At 52.6% G+C, this 14657-nt stretch overlaps 1 protein-coding gene across 1 annotated transcript in view; it reads left to right on the top strand.

Annotated features, from left to right (window-relative positions):
- Positions 7635 to 14657, top strand: part of GALNT16 (polypeptide N-acetylgalactosaminyltransferase 16) — a 109762-nt gene continuing 102739 nt past the window's right edge. Inside the window, exons 1-2 of the mRNA XM_018054041.1 lie at positions 7635 to 7734; positions 8085 to 8375. Coding sequence (XP_017909530.1) covers positions 8199 to 8375 — 177 coding nt within the window. The 5' untranslated portion in view covers positions 7635 to 7734; positions 8085 to 8198. The remainder of the gene's footprint in view (positions 7735 to 8084; positions 8376 to 14657) is intronic.

Below are 14657 nucleotides of genomic sequence, written 5' to 3'. Positions count from 1 at the left end.
GGAGTGGAAATTACACTTCAAAATATATCGACGGGTATTTTCAGCCTGCTGAAAGCTTCAAAATATATACCGATCCTGGGAACATTCCCTTAATTTCCACTTCCTAGTTCTCAAGGAAAATGGAGGTTTCGATTATAGGCACCATTAGATGGAAGGAAATGCAGGACTAAGGCCTCTTTTCAATTCAGATGCTCTCTGGTCTTATCACTGACCTGTTTTTGAGCCAAATTTTGTTCCAGACCTAGGTGGAAAGGTCTGTCCTAACATGTACCAAATGATGAGGTCCTCGACAAAAAGATGAGTATTTCTAAGAACCTGGGTCCAGAGCCTTGAAACAGGGCATCTGACAGGGGAGAAAGCTAATTCTGTCTCTCTGTCTTCACACGAGGGATCCAGAGGTCCTGATTTCTGGTGCACGCGCCATCGCCCCCGTTCCCAGGTGCTGGGTACAGGTGGCCTCCCAGCTGTTTCTACCCCAGTTGTGTTATGGTTTTCTCTGCCTAACTGACCTCTTCCACCCTTCTCCTGAGCACCAGACCTGGATTTAAAACTCCCTTCCCTGGGTGGATCACAGAGAACTCAAGTTCAGTAGAACACGTCTCCGAAATCTGCTCCTCCTCCTGTGCTCTCTATTTCAGTTAGTGGTTACCTTAAACCAAAGCACTTGTCTCCTACCAAGAAATGGACATGTTAACCTCAAATAGTTTCTCTCACCTCCGCCTCTAACTGGTCACCAAATCCTTTGAGTCTACCTTCCTTCTTTTCTGCTGCAGTGTTTCTGCGCTAATCCAGGCCCACAGCGTTGCTTGCTTGGACTATCACAGTGTCATTGAGATCCCCTGCCACTGGTCTTCAGCCTCGTTACTAAAACTAATAACTGATCATGTCATTCCCTATGAAAAAATCTTGGGTGGTTCTTCATGGCTCTCCAGAATAAGTCCAAACTACTTACAAAAGCACACAAGACGCCTGTTAACTGGCCCATCTCTAACCTGGTTACCATCACCACCCTCTCCCCCATACACACTAAACGACCGACCACTATCTTCACCACCTGCTTACCCTTTAAAAGACTCAGCTTACAGATGACTTCTTCCATACGACAAAGGCCCCTTTGTGCTTGTATAGAGTCTATTATACCATGTGGTGACCATTTGTGCCTATTGCCATATTATCGGTGACTGGGCTCCTCAGGAGCTGGAATCAGCTTTTGTTCATGCTTGTATTCCTGGAACCTAGAAGTGCTTGGCATGGTAGGTGTTCAAGAAGGAAAGGGAAGGGGCATCCCTGGTGATGCAGTGGCTAAAAAGACTCCATACTCCCAATGCAGGAGGCCTGGGTTCGATTCCCGGTCGGGAAACTAGATCCCACATGTTGCAACTAAGAATACATATGCCACAACTAAAGACCTGGCACAGCCAAACAAATAAATACCATTTTTAAATTGAAAAAAAAAAAAAAAAAAGAAAGAAAGACTGGAAATACCACCCTAGTGGGCAAACAGGCATTGTCTTACTATTATCTTCAACACCACAGTTCAAAAGCATCAATTCTTCAGTGCTCAGCTTTCTTCACAGTCCAACTCTCGCATCCATACATGACCGCTGGAAAAACCATAGCCTTGACTAGACGGGCCTTTAGAGTGGTCTAGGTGACATTTTAATAGGACAGAATGAGGAGTAGCAGCAGACTGCCACCCTAGATATTTATTCATTCACTTACTCATGGCACAGATACTTAGTGAGAGCTGCCACATTGCCCAGCTCTGTGCTAGACACTGGAGATACACAAAAGAAGACTGCCAGGCCCTGCTCAGAGGAACACTCATTCAAAGGCAAGAGACAGGCATGTAACAGGCAGTGGCCTGACATTTGGGGCCATCTGGTCCTCTCTGAGGACCTGTGCCGCTCAGATCCTCAGAGGCTGAGGCGGAGGGGACAGGGCAAAGGAGACAGGCAGTGAGATGGGGAGGTCACGGAGGGCTTGCAAAGGGCTTTGCCTCCGGGACCAATCCTGCTGACTAGCTGGCTTTATTTATGCACTTCTCCTTTGAAGGAATTCCTTGCTGTTAAGAAAAAGCATTTGACACATTTCTAATTAGCCCTCAGACTCTGCAGTTCTGTTATTCCCAAATGCAGCAGCTGGGTCACCTCATCATCAGTAATAATGTTTGTAGCTCCTGCAGTTCTTCACCAAATCAAGGTCATTCCTCCCCTGACTTCTGGTGGGACCATAGTGGATTTTCTCACCCCATCGTCTGGGGCAGCAGGGCTTAGTGCCTGGCCCTGTGGTTGGGGGGCAGACAGCTGCTGCTGCGGAAGCCCTGAGGGGAAGCCTGGGTTACTCACTACACCAGCCCACACTGACCCAGGTGGCTCATGCCCTTTCTCTGGGCTCTAGTCCTGCACGGTCTCTCAGGCCCTCGATTTAACAGAGAAGCGCCGAGTACCCCCCTCCCCATCTTCTTCCCCCCTTTCTTCCACTAACAAATGCTCAACAAGCAGGCACTGCACCCCAGCGACCGGGGAGACAGGAAAACAAAACATACAAGAACTCCTGCCCTCAGGGAGCTTACACTCCAGTGGCAGAAACTGATATAAAAAGCCATGTTCTCAGTCAAATAGAATGTGCCGTGTGCTCAGTCATGTCCAACTCTTTGCGACCCCATGGACTGAAGCCCACCAGGCTCCCCTGTCCATGGAATTCTCCAGGCAAGAATACTGGAGTGGGTTGCCATTTCCTTCTCCAGTCAAATAGAATGATCACCGATACAGAACTCTTCGAGAACCTCCGTGGTGGTCCAGTGGTTGAGGGTCCGTCAAAGCAGGGGACACGGGTTTGATCCCTGGTCCGGGAAGATTCTACATTCTGCAGAGCATCTAGGCCCATGAGCTGCAACTACTGAAGCCGCCGCACCTAGAGTCCACGCTCCGCAACGAGAGGGGCCACCGCAATGAGAAGCGCACGCACCGAAACTAGAGCGTGGCCTCCGCTCCCTGCAACTAGAGAAAGCCCTGTGAAGCAGGGAAGACTCCGTGCAGCCCAAACTAAAAAAATAAAAATAATTGAGAAAAGCACTTCTAGTTCCTTCAAAGAGCCAGGTCCCCTCCTTGATCTATAATGGCTTGTAGAAACCTAACTTATAAATAACCTTTCCTCAGACAAGCTGGTATGTTAAGTGGGGACAGCAGGCAGTGGGTAGCATCTGCCACCTGATGGCTGAGTGACCTACCGGCCTCAGTTTCTCCATCTGTGAGATGGAGAGTGTCGCGCCTTCCTCACAGGGTCATCGAGAGCATTCTGAGATCGCGTTATCAGCACAGTGCCTGTTTCACGGTAACATGCCTTCTGTTCACCATCCCTGCCCCCTCTTTCCTGCTTAGAGCAGACATGGGAGTCTAGTCAGTTCCCCGATTCACCCACCTCCTGGGCCCCTGCTGCAGCTGCAGGCAGGGCAAGAGGCTTCTGAAGTGACCCAGCATCTCTAGGGTAATGGCTGTGCTGGCAAGAATGGATGCCAATGGCTGTGCTGGCAAGAATGGACGCCTGCAGAGGCTGGGGCCCCACGCTGCCTCTCTCCTCCCCTCCGCCCAGCCCGCTAAGCAGAGGGCCTGGAAGAGGCAGCCACGTACCTATGGGGCAGGACAGTCATCCTTGTTGGGCCTTGAAGAGGCCTGCCTGGGATCTGTTCTTTGCAGCCTTGGTGAGCAGTCCCCTGCATGCGCCTGGCAGGCCCTTCCGGAGTCTCCTCACCCTGGCAGTCAGCAGCAGGGCCTGTGAGGATGGGCCTTCGGAGGACCAGTGGTTCCCAAGCAGTGGGTGTTACTTCCTTCATCTCATCCGACCTTTTCCAACAATGCTACAAGTTAAGGGCTGTCACTGCCCCACTTTCCAGTTGAGGAAACCATGGCTAAGAGAAGGAGTAAGAATTTGCCCAAACTGCTCTCACATGTGACGGGACCAGTGCTTGAATTCACGTTGTCGAACTCCAGAGCTAGGGCCTCACACTGACCTATATCCTTTCTGCCCTCTGTTACCGTCCCCACCTCTTCGCCACCCCCACCACCTCAAATCCATGCATCAAATTCTCAGGGGCAGACAGCTCCCTGGGACCTCTTGGAATGCCAGGAGCATGTGGCACTTTGCCCAGCTTACATGAGTACTGGTTTCAGCACTTTTAAAGAGGAGGGGACTGTGTCCAATAGGGATGTCACAAGAGAAACAATGCCCAAGGACCTGCAAGTCCAAAATGGCACAGCTGGAGTCCAGAATGGATGACCTGGAGGTCATCTCTCTACATCCCTTCTTTTCCAGAAAAGAAAATGGAGGCCCAGAGCGGGAAGTGAGGTCGCTGCACATAGAACTTCTGACCACCTTGCAGACTCCCCAGTGGCCTCAGAAGCCGGGCACTGGTGCCCAGACACTGGTATGGAAAATGGGACTGAACCCAGCCCCTCCGCCCACCTGTTGTGTGACTCTCTGCAATTGAGAGCTTCCCTGAGCCACCTGCAAGTTTCAGGGCCTTTAGAGATAATGCGTGTGAGATCCCGGCCTGACAGCTGGCACCTGCTAGGAACTCAGCGAACTATAGCTATTATTATAACCGTTGTTGGTTTCAAAGTTCACTGCTGCCGCTGCTGCTGCTACTGCTAGGCACCACGAAGTCTCTTAGGTGTTGCTTTGCTTCTACAGTTCTGCCGGAGTCATTCCTAGCTAGGCACAGAGAGGGAACAATGCTCCGGGTCTGAACACTGAAATCCATCTCAGGGAGGGCTGAGCCTCAGTTCTGTGTCTATTTGGGATTAGAATCTGGAAGAATGACCATGCGCTGTAGCCACGGTGGCAGCTGCGCGTTCCCAGCTCTTCCAGTGTGCCTGTGACTAACAACTCATCACTCAACCTCTGTCTATATCAAATTTCTGGGGGTCAAATGAGCGTGAAATCACTTGCCCCCTTAGCCCCACCCCCCACCCCCAAGGGAAGTTTCCTGTGCTTATTTTTAAAGAGGGGCTGCCTGTGAAGTCTAACACCCCCCAGAGAGGCTACACTCCGGTGGTTTTTTCTTTTCTGGTGAGGAGGAGTGAGTGGGGACCAACCTAGACAGCATATTAAAAGCAGAGACATTACTTTGCCAACAAAGGTCTGTCTAGTCAAGGCGATGGTTTTCCTAGTAGTCATGTATGGATGTGAGAGTTGGACTACAAAGAAAGCTGAGTGCCGAAGAATTGATGTTTTTGAACTGTGGTGTTGGAGAAGACTCTTGAGAATGCCTTGGACTGCAAGGAGACCCAACCAGTCCATCCTAAAGGAAATCAGTCCTGAATATTCATTGGAAGGACTGATGTTGAAGCTGAAACTCCAATACTTTGGCCACCTGATGCGAAGAGCTGACTCATTTGAAAAGACCCTGATGCTGGGAAAGATTGAAGGCGGGAGAAGGGGACAACAGAGGATGAGATGGCTGGATGGCATCACTGACTCAATGGGCATGGGTTTGAGTAAGCTCCGGGAGTTGGTGATGGACAGGGAGGCCTGGCGTGCTGCAGTCCATGGGGTCACAAAGAGTCAAACATGACTGAGCAACTGAACTGAACTGAACTGAGTGGGGAAGTTTGTCTTCGGGACAGAGTTACCACGCAGTGACAATCTGGGGCAGATGTATGGCATCCTCCCCACTGAGCCCTGGGGAATAAGGGGTGAGACTCACAGAAATCCTGACAAATTCCAGAACTTCCTTCCCTCCCTCCCCTCATGGAGCCCTCCTTCTGGAGCCATCAGAAACCCATCAGCCTGATTTCGGTTTGGCCTGATCCAGCTTCATCCCCTATGCTGAAGGGATGTCTTTGGATTCCACATCCTCTTACCCGGTTCTTCATGACCAAAGGCAACTAGACATGCAAAGACCAGGCTGATGGAGGGAGCAGCCTACAGCAACAGAGGGCCATTCTCCGAGTCTTCCCATCTGGCTGACCTGAGAGCCTGTATGGAGGTGGGGACACCAGGATGGCAGTTCCCTTACATTTTCTCCTTGTCTGGAGATGCCTGTGGGGCCTGATTCCTAAGGAGCAAGGTCTCCCTGGCTTCCCAGACAGAATATGACCCCTGGATCTGCCCCATGATTCCTGCAGAAACCAGAGAGTGGCTGGACAGTGGTTTTCTTGGTCTGTGGAAATGAATCCTGGTCCCTGCTGCAGTCTAATTAAACTCTCCAGGCAAGGCAGACGGGGGACAGCAAGGCTGGCAGGAATCCCCGCACCTTCTCCTATTGCTCCTGTTACCATCTCCTCCTGCCTCAGATTCCCTGCTACTCTTACAGAGCTCTTGGTGAGATCCTTTTTTGTCCATGACCCTTCTTAGGGTCACATTCTTGCAAGGGTCATTTTTGGATTTGTCCTCGTGGTGAGACTTCAGAGTGAGGAAAGGATATTGCAGTTATAACGATGACTTTTCTGCAGCCAGAAAACCCACTCAGGTTTTCTTCCTTCAATTTACTTCACTCCAATGGAAAGGTATGGAGCGTCTACTACATGCACATTTCAGTCCTGCTGCTGGAGAAACAGGGAAGGAGGGGTGCTGATGGAGGTGGTAGGATAAAGCATGAGCTGTGACCTCACCATCTGCCAGCTTCATTTAGAGGCCAGGACCCCAGGTGGTCTTTCAGACCAGCCAGTGTCCAGGAGCACCAGGAGAACACAAACTCCTTGACAACCCTGCCTCTCACATGCAAGGGCCTCCTGGGTCCAGACTGCCTCAGCCTGGCCAACCTCAACTCCCACCAAGAACTTTCCAGATCCTGGTGCCCAGCACCACCAGGTACCTCTCTTCTTTGAAAGCATCAAGTACTTTCATCCTCTGGACGTTTTCTCAGGCTGTTCATGGAGCTCACACCCTGCCCTGTCCTCCCCTTTCCTGCCTCTTAAGACTTCATTCGAAGAATTTATCTACTTTCTTTGAGAAGCCTTTCCTTAAGACTGCCTTGTGGTACAGTATTTCTTCCTCTGTGACCTCTGCTTGGTTAGTTAATTTAATATCTATTTAATATCTAATATCTATTCCCTGAGTGTCTGTTTCATGCCTGATCCTGCGCTGGTCTCCTAGAACTAACAGCCCACCTTGCTGTCTGCTCGGAAGTGAGAGTAGTTCACATAGAGCCGGGGCAGAATCTCACTGGTTTCTGTGTCCGTGTTTTGAACTTTGCTTTAAGTGTCAGACGGAGAGGTAGTGTCTAGAATGGGCTCTGCCACTAATTAGTCGTGTGGCCTCGGGCGAATCTTCCAGCCTCTCTGGCCTCCTCCCTTCTTCCTGATGAAACGGTGACGACGATACCCCCGAGTTGTCCAGCGGACAACGAGGCGGGGTGGAGGGAAGCATCGTGAACGCTGGGAGCCCCAGGCCAACGGAAGAGGTGAGGTGGTTGTACCCACAATCTCCTTTCACTGGCTGCGAAGCCGCGTCTCTTCCCTTTCGCTCTCTTCGAATGTCAAGTGCACCGGCTTCCAATCCCTCCTCGGGGCGGGCCCTCTGGCGGCTCGGCATCCTAGGCTGCGGAGGATCCCGATGCAAAGTCCAGACTCTCCTCGCACCCAGCTGCCCCTTCCCAAGGACTCGCCGAACACATCTTAAACCCTGTTCAGAGCGCAGCCCCAGAACTGCAGCTCCGCTGCGCGGGCCCCGGCCGGGGTCGCGCATCTCCAGCCGGTGACTCAGGGCCGCTTGGTCCGGGAGTGGGTGGAGGTAGGCGGGACAGACCCGGGCCGCGCGGGGGCAGGCGCCGGGAGCTCGGTCGCGGAGCAGTTGGAGTCGAGACTGGCTCTGGCCCGTCGCCATTCCGCCGCGGGCGTCTGCCTCGCCGGGCCTTCCTCTCGCGCCGCTTCGCATCCGCTGCGCTCCTTTCCCGGGGCGCAGCGGCCCGGCAACCCGCCGGGGCTGGAGCGCTGGGCGGGCTCTGCGAGCGAATGAATGGGCGCCCGGGGGAGGCGCGCGCCTGGGGCTGAAGGGCATTAGGACCGTGAGGATCGCTCCGCGCTCCTGTCTCTCCCTATCACCCCCCCACCCCCCACCTCTCTCCTTTTTCTGCTCTGCAGGACAGAGCGGCCCCGCGCGAGCGAAAACAAACAGCTGGGGCTGAGAGTGGCCCCCGCCCCGGCCCCGAGAGCACGCCGGCCCGGGCCCCTACTCCGGGCGTCCGCCCGCCCACCATGAGGAAGATCCGCGCCAATGCCATCGCCATTCTGACCGTAGCCTGGATCCTGGGCACTTTCTACTACTTATGGCAGGACAACCGAGCCCACGCAGCATCCTCCGGCGGCCGGGGCGCAAAGAGGGCGGGCGGGAGGCCAGAGCAGCTCCGAGAGGACCGCACCATCCCGCTCATTGTGAGTACGCGCTGCGCGCGGGGTGGGCGGCCGGGGAGCCGCGGCGCGCGTCCTAGCCCCGCGCGGCTGCAGAGGGCGCGGGGCCGGGCCGGGGGCTGCGTGCCCGCTGCGCTCCGCCGGCTTTGTATACGTTGGAGCATTCCTGTCCGTTGTTATGGCAACCTCTGTCGGGCTAGCGGGGCCAGGGCGCAGGGATGGAGGGAGGGTGACAGCGGGTGGGGGCTGGGAGAAAGTACTGCAAGTTTGGTGGGCCCGGCGTGCGCACACGACTGGGAACGTGGCGGCGCTCTCGGCACTGCGCCGCGGGGCCCGGGGCGCAGGGACCGGGAGTTGGGGGTTAGGGGTTACCCCCGCCTCATGCGTCCGCGAAGGCAGCTGGACCTTGCGCACCGCAAGCGGGCAGTGGGAACCGCACGCTGCTAAGCGCGTGGGTGGCCGCGCTCTCGCCCTCTCCAGCCTCTTGGGGGCAAAAGACGTGGGGTGAGGACGCTGGGTAAGGCACGGTCACTAGGGGCTGTGCTGGACTTCGAGCCCCCTTCTCAGACCCGGTCAACTTGAACCTGCTTGTGATGAGGACTCCCTACGACTACCCCCAGGGTTCTCTGGATCCGGGAAAGGTCTCGTCCTGAAGGCGTCCCTCGCGCCAACACCAGTCCATCACCACGGGTGAACTAGCAGTGTCTGGCCCCGCGACGTCAGTGCGAACGGCGGGGCATGGCTGGGGCTCGATGGAGGTGCAAGTGTGCCCTCCCGACGCTCTGGGGGCCTGGACTGGGGCGTGCCTGTCACCGCCTCCTCCTGGGCCCCGGGTGACAGCTGTGTGTGGCAGGGGCACCTGTTGAGACGGGAGGTTCCGGGACCCGCGACAGGCGCGCTCGGGCGGGCCGCGTCCTTCGGATGGGGGCGGATGGTGGGCGAGACCCTCGGGCGACCCTCGGGTCTGAGCTAAGGGGCGGGGCCTCCTGGGGGAGCGGAGTGTGGGGCTGAGCGTGGCCATTCTGAAAGGCCTGGCCTTGAGGAGCCCCCCAGGGAGGCGCAGGGTCAGGAGGGCGAAGGCTTGTGTGGAGGAGAATCTGAGGTCTTCGTGCCAAGGCAGCCGAATCCCAGGAAAACGGAGTGTTGTCTGTAGGGAGGTTGTCGTTGTGTGGAAGGCTCTCGTGTTCCCATCCTGTCCCAGATTCCGTGTCTTGTTACCTACCAGGAAAGAAGTAGCTATCCCCTGCAAAAGAGCATTTCCAGGCTGTGCCTGAGGAGACTTTGGGGCCCCCGGGTTTTCCCCCAGCCCCACTCCCCCATGCCCATCTCCCCCTCTGGTGGAGCTCTCTGGGACTGCGCCCTGATTAGGTGAAACGCTCTGCTCTGAGCTGACTGTGCCTACCACTAGCACAACGTTTCCAAAGCACTTGTGGACGTTTGGACAGACAGGCTGATGAGGCAAAAAGCCTCCGGGGTCAAGATCCCGGGGAGTTGGGATCTGGGTGGACAGATAGATCAGAGTCAGAACTGGGCAAACCAGGAGCGGCCCCTGACCGACCCCGGGGAGCTTCCACAGCAAGGACTCATCCAAGCTGCTGCGTTCCTGCTCTCCAAGAGGGCCAGCTCTGGCCCAGAGTAGGCGGGCCTGGAGTGGCAGGGGAGACGCAGACTGCCCAAATGCTCTGTCCTTTTCTGTGGTGACGTGATGGGAGGAGGGTCTGAGCTCGAGGAAGAGGGGGAGGGGATGAGGGGGAATGGAACGGAAGGGCACAGAGAAGCTAACTGCTGCTCAGAGCTCCAGGCTGGTCTCATCACAGGTGCCTGCGCTTCAAAATGCGGGCCAGGCCACTCAGACTGAGAGCCCCGGAGGGTGCCGGGGGCTTGGGGGGCGCTGCTGAATGTGGGTGGCATTCATTTTGAGGGGGTAGAAATTGGAGGTCATGGGGGCTGCAGTGAACGTCCTCTCCTTGTTCCCTTGTGGTCGGACTTGCGGCAGATTAGAAGAGGGCTGTGAACTGGAAGCCGGGTTTCAAGTATGAAGAAGAATCGGGGAGCCAGGAACGGAGGTGCAGGAAGAGAGGGAGAGTGGAAGTTCCCGGCAGTGAGCAGCAGAGCCTTCTCCAGCCACTCCAGGCATAGCCCGCTCCCTCACTGTTCTTAGGCTTTAAGCCCAGGATGTCTGTTCCCTGGGCGTTGATCCCCAGTCACACCCTGCCTTTGACACAGCCTTGCATTCCCATCTTCTGGGGTATTTCACTTCATTGGGATTCTCAGCTATCGGCCTGTCTCTTCATTGAGTGGCAGCTATCACTCAGGGACTGTGCAGGAAGCTTCATGCAACCCCACCTTGATGAGCACAGCAAGACTTAAGAAGTACTGTTAAATGAGTGAAAAACGATTTTTGCTCATCTCTGGGAGCCATCAATGATCCAAGTGTCATATCCCACTAATACTTTATTCCAGCTCCAGCCTGACTCTTAACTAGAGAGCTAGAGGAATGTATGTTCAGCTTCTCCAGGAGATAAACCCTTTGTTCAGCTTAAACGGGGCAGGTGCAGCTGAAGATTTGCTTTCTGTCTGAAATCCATGGTTAAACTCTCACTGGTCTTCTTACCATTTCAAAACATGTCCCTGTCTAGTTGGGCCAGAATGTGCCGCACGTGGATTTTCAGATTCTTAGGGAATGATGCAGCCAGCTCTGCTGACAGAGGCTAAGGAAATTCAGACAGGCGTCATCATCCCTCCCCTGGGGGATCAGAGAGCTGAGCTGAGAAAGGGAGGGTCTGCATAACAGCCTGGGCCAGGAGGCAGCTCTGGCTTCACAGTGTCTGGGTGATCCGAAGCCAGCCAAGTTGTTTCTGGACCTTGGAGACACTTGTTTGGCATTGTGGGGTGTCGGCATGGCAACCGGATGGCCCAGATTTCTCGGGGAGGTCCTGATTTTTAATATTCTGTCCTGCTGTCAGCCCATGTGTCATAAATTTTGATGTGCAAAACTGGTTATGGAATCTGTCAAACTAAAGAAGGATAGATACTGACTTCATCAGTAAATGGCTGTTTGCGAGGTGGCAGGGTCTGTGATTTTCTCCATGCTGTGCTTTATGGGCAAGGCAGTGGATTTGAGGATATCTACTTGAACCTACACTGATGCTCGCTAGCTCTGGACAGCAGCCAAAGCAGGAGGTGGAGCAGGCACAGCTGGCCTTCAGTCTTCGGGCCTCACAGCCGGGAAGAACATTTGTGATTGGTTTGGTTTTCCATATGTGAAGTCTCTATTAGGCATGGAGAGGGGGGCAGGATACTAAGGTGTTACACGGATTTCACTTTACAGACATATTTTTAAAAGACTGCCCATTGTGGGTATTTTTAGGATAGGTGTACTCCTTTACAAGGTCTCCTATTTGAAACCATGGAAGTTTTAGGCAAGAGTGTTCCCAAGCTGGAGTTTTTTATCCTATCGGTGGGGTACTGCTCAGTGAGCATGGACAAAAACTTGTATCTCTGGACCTTAGTTATTTTGTGTGTTAAATCTGAGTGAGGGAATTCCCAGTGGTTTAAGATTTTGTGCTTTCCATACCAAGGGCATGGGTTTGATCCCTGGTCCAGGAACTAAGATCTCACAAGCCCTGCTATGTTTGGGATTTATTTAAATAAATAAATTTGGGTGAAATGATTTATAAGGTGTGTGGACCCTTGGGTACATTGATGATAGTTTCATTTCTAGAAGCAGATAAATGGCTTCAAGGGAGTTCTTTTGAACAAAGTTGTAAGATTTATGGCTAATTGAGGGGCTACCCCTGTCTGGAGTAGTTCCCCTGGTAACCTTAGAGCCTGCACAGGGATCCCTGCTTACCTAGCAGAAGGGAATATAGATGATGGCTTTTCCAGCACTGTTCTCTGAGAGCAGAGGCTTCAGTTCAGTCTGGATAGGTTTATATTTTATTTATAATGTGTGCATTTCAGAACTGTGGGAATTATGATTTGCCTAAATGACCGAAAATGATGTTATATTAATTTGTGTAGGTACCACACAAGATAGAGGGTGGGGAGGGAGAATCCCCAATTCCTTTTGCCAAAATGTTTGAATTGAAAGGACGCAATTTCTTCTTATTGGACTCCCGGCCTGGATCCTGTTGAGACCTGTCTGTAGGACCTGGGGACCACACTGAGGCCACAGGACTGGTAAGGGCCCTCACAGCCCAAGAGTCCCTTTCTGGGAGACCCGCGTGCTGAAGACGCAGGATCCGTTTTAGGGTTCTGGTCGTCCTCCCGCTGCTGTCGTAGCAGCAGTTCCTGCACCAGATGCTCTGAGGGTGTTGGGCCTGGCTTTCCTCTTTGGTGACTGTGTTTGTCATCTCTGTGGGCACAGGAAGCCCTGGGGTCTGGAAGTGCCATTGAAGTGGGCGTGCAAGGGCACTGATGGGCCTGGCTGGGCCCCAGGACTGTCTTGCTGTAATGGAAGAAACCCCCCTGGGCTCAGAGGGGAGCCTGGAGCCGAGCAGTTCATTACAGTTACAAGATTGCAGATTTATCCCTTTGCCTTCTTGAAGAGACCTGAGGCACCTCCCCCCAACCACGTGAACAGTGAGGCTAAACAGACAGGAGACCGAAGGGTTTCAGAAAGGAGCAGGGGGCAGAGTTGTGAGACTCAGGTCAGTGATGAGTCCACGAGGGCGGAAGTTCGGTTCACTGAGCCAGACAGCGTGCTTGGTGCCGCCCCAGGCGGTGTGCAGCTTGCTTTGGAACCGGCCTCAGCTTCTCTTCCCTGAACTCTGTAATCTTTGACCTATGCCCGTTAGCCTCCGTAATCACTGCTGCCTCTGTGTTGTTTCTGGTGGCGGCATTTGTGGGACACGTCAGTGCTGTGTTAGGTGTTTTACAGGCCTGAACCTCCTAGAATCCCTTCAGTAACCTAATAAGGTCAGCGCCATTATCATGCCCAGTTAACATGAGTAAACTGAAGCTCAGACAGAGCCGGTGACTTGCCCGTGATCTAGCACCGAGTTAAGTTCTGGATTTGAAGGTGTGTCTGCCTCTGAAGCCCATGCTCTTGTCTTTTCTCTGAAGCATCCTCAGGGTAAGATCCAAGTCTGATACATTAGCATGTCTTTCCTGGAGAGCACCTAGGTCAGCACCTTGTTTGTTTTTTTTTTTTTTTTTATTTAACATTTGCCTGGAACCAAACTTTAATAACCCATAAGCTCTGACCTAACTGAATATTCCTTCATATGAATTTTTATTAATTAATTAATTTATTTTTAAAATTTTTATTTTTACTTTATTTTACTTTACAATACTGTATTGGTTTTGCCATACATTGACATGAATCCGCTACAGGTGTACATGCGTTCCCAAACATGAACCCCTCTCCCACCTCCCTCCCCATAACATCTCTCTGGGTCATCACCGTGCACCAGCCCCAAGCATGCTGTATCCTGCATCGGACATAGACTGGCGATTCGATTCTTACATGATAGTATACATGTTACAATGCCATTCTCCCAAATCATCCCACCCTCTCCCTCTCCCTCTGAGTCCAAAAGTCCGTTATACACATCTGTGTCTTTTTTGCTGTCTTGCATACAGGGTCGTCATTGCCATCTTTCTAAATTCCATATATATGTGTTAGTATACTGTATTGGTGTTTTTCTTTCTGGCTTACTTCACTCTGTATAATTGGCTCCAGTTTCATCCATCTCATCAGAACGGATTCAAATGTATTCTTTTTAACAGCTGAGTAATACTCCATTGTGTATATGTACCACAGCTTTCTTATCCATTCATCTGCTGATGGACATCTAGGTTGTTTCCATGTCCTGGCTATTATAAACAGCAGCACCTTGTTTTGAATTCACTCCATAAACATTTGTTGGGGGAAAAAATGCAAAAGCCATATAGAACAAAATGTTGGCAGGAGGAAAAGTAGGATTATGGATAATCTTCCTGTCTAACTTTTGGCTTTCTCCAGCATTTTCTGTAATAAACATCTGTTAACATTATAATGATAAAGCCAATCAAGATAATTATTTTAAAAATATTCAACGACTGAATAAAGTCACTCTTGACTCCTTGATTAAAGTGTAAACTTCTTAACCACGTCTCATGCTTCTGAGTCCCACATCAATGCTTAGCACTGAGCCAACAGAAAAGACTAGAGACTTATTTGAATTATTCTGTCGGCCTCCAAGGAATAGAACTGGGGTTAGTGGGTTCCCTGGTGGCTCAGACAGTAAAGAATCTGCCTGCAGTGCAGGCCTGGGTTCAATCCCTGGGTCAGGAAAATCCTCTGGAGAAGGAAATGGCAAC

The sequence above is a fragment of the Capra hircus genome, chromosome 10, assembly GCF_001704415.2.
Source record: "Capra hircus breed San Clemente chromosome 10, ASM170441v1, whole genome shotgun sequence".
Lineage (NCBI taxonomy): Eukaryota > Metazoa > Chordata > Mammalia > Artiodactyla > Bovidae > Capra > Capra hircus.
Note: the sequence above shows the minus strand (reverse complement) of the source record. Positions and strands in the feature narration are given on the sequence as shown.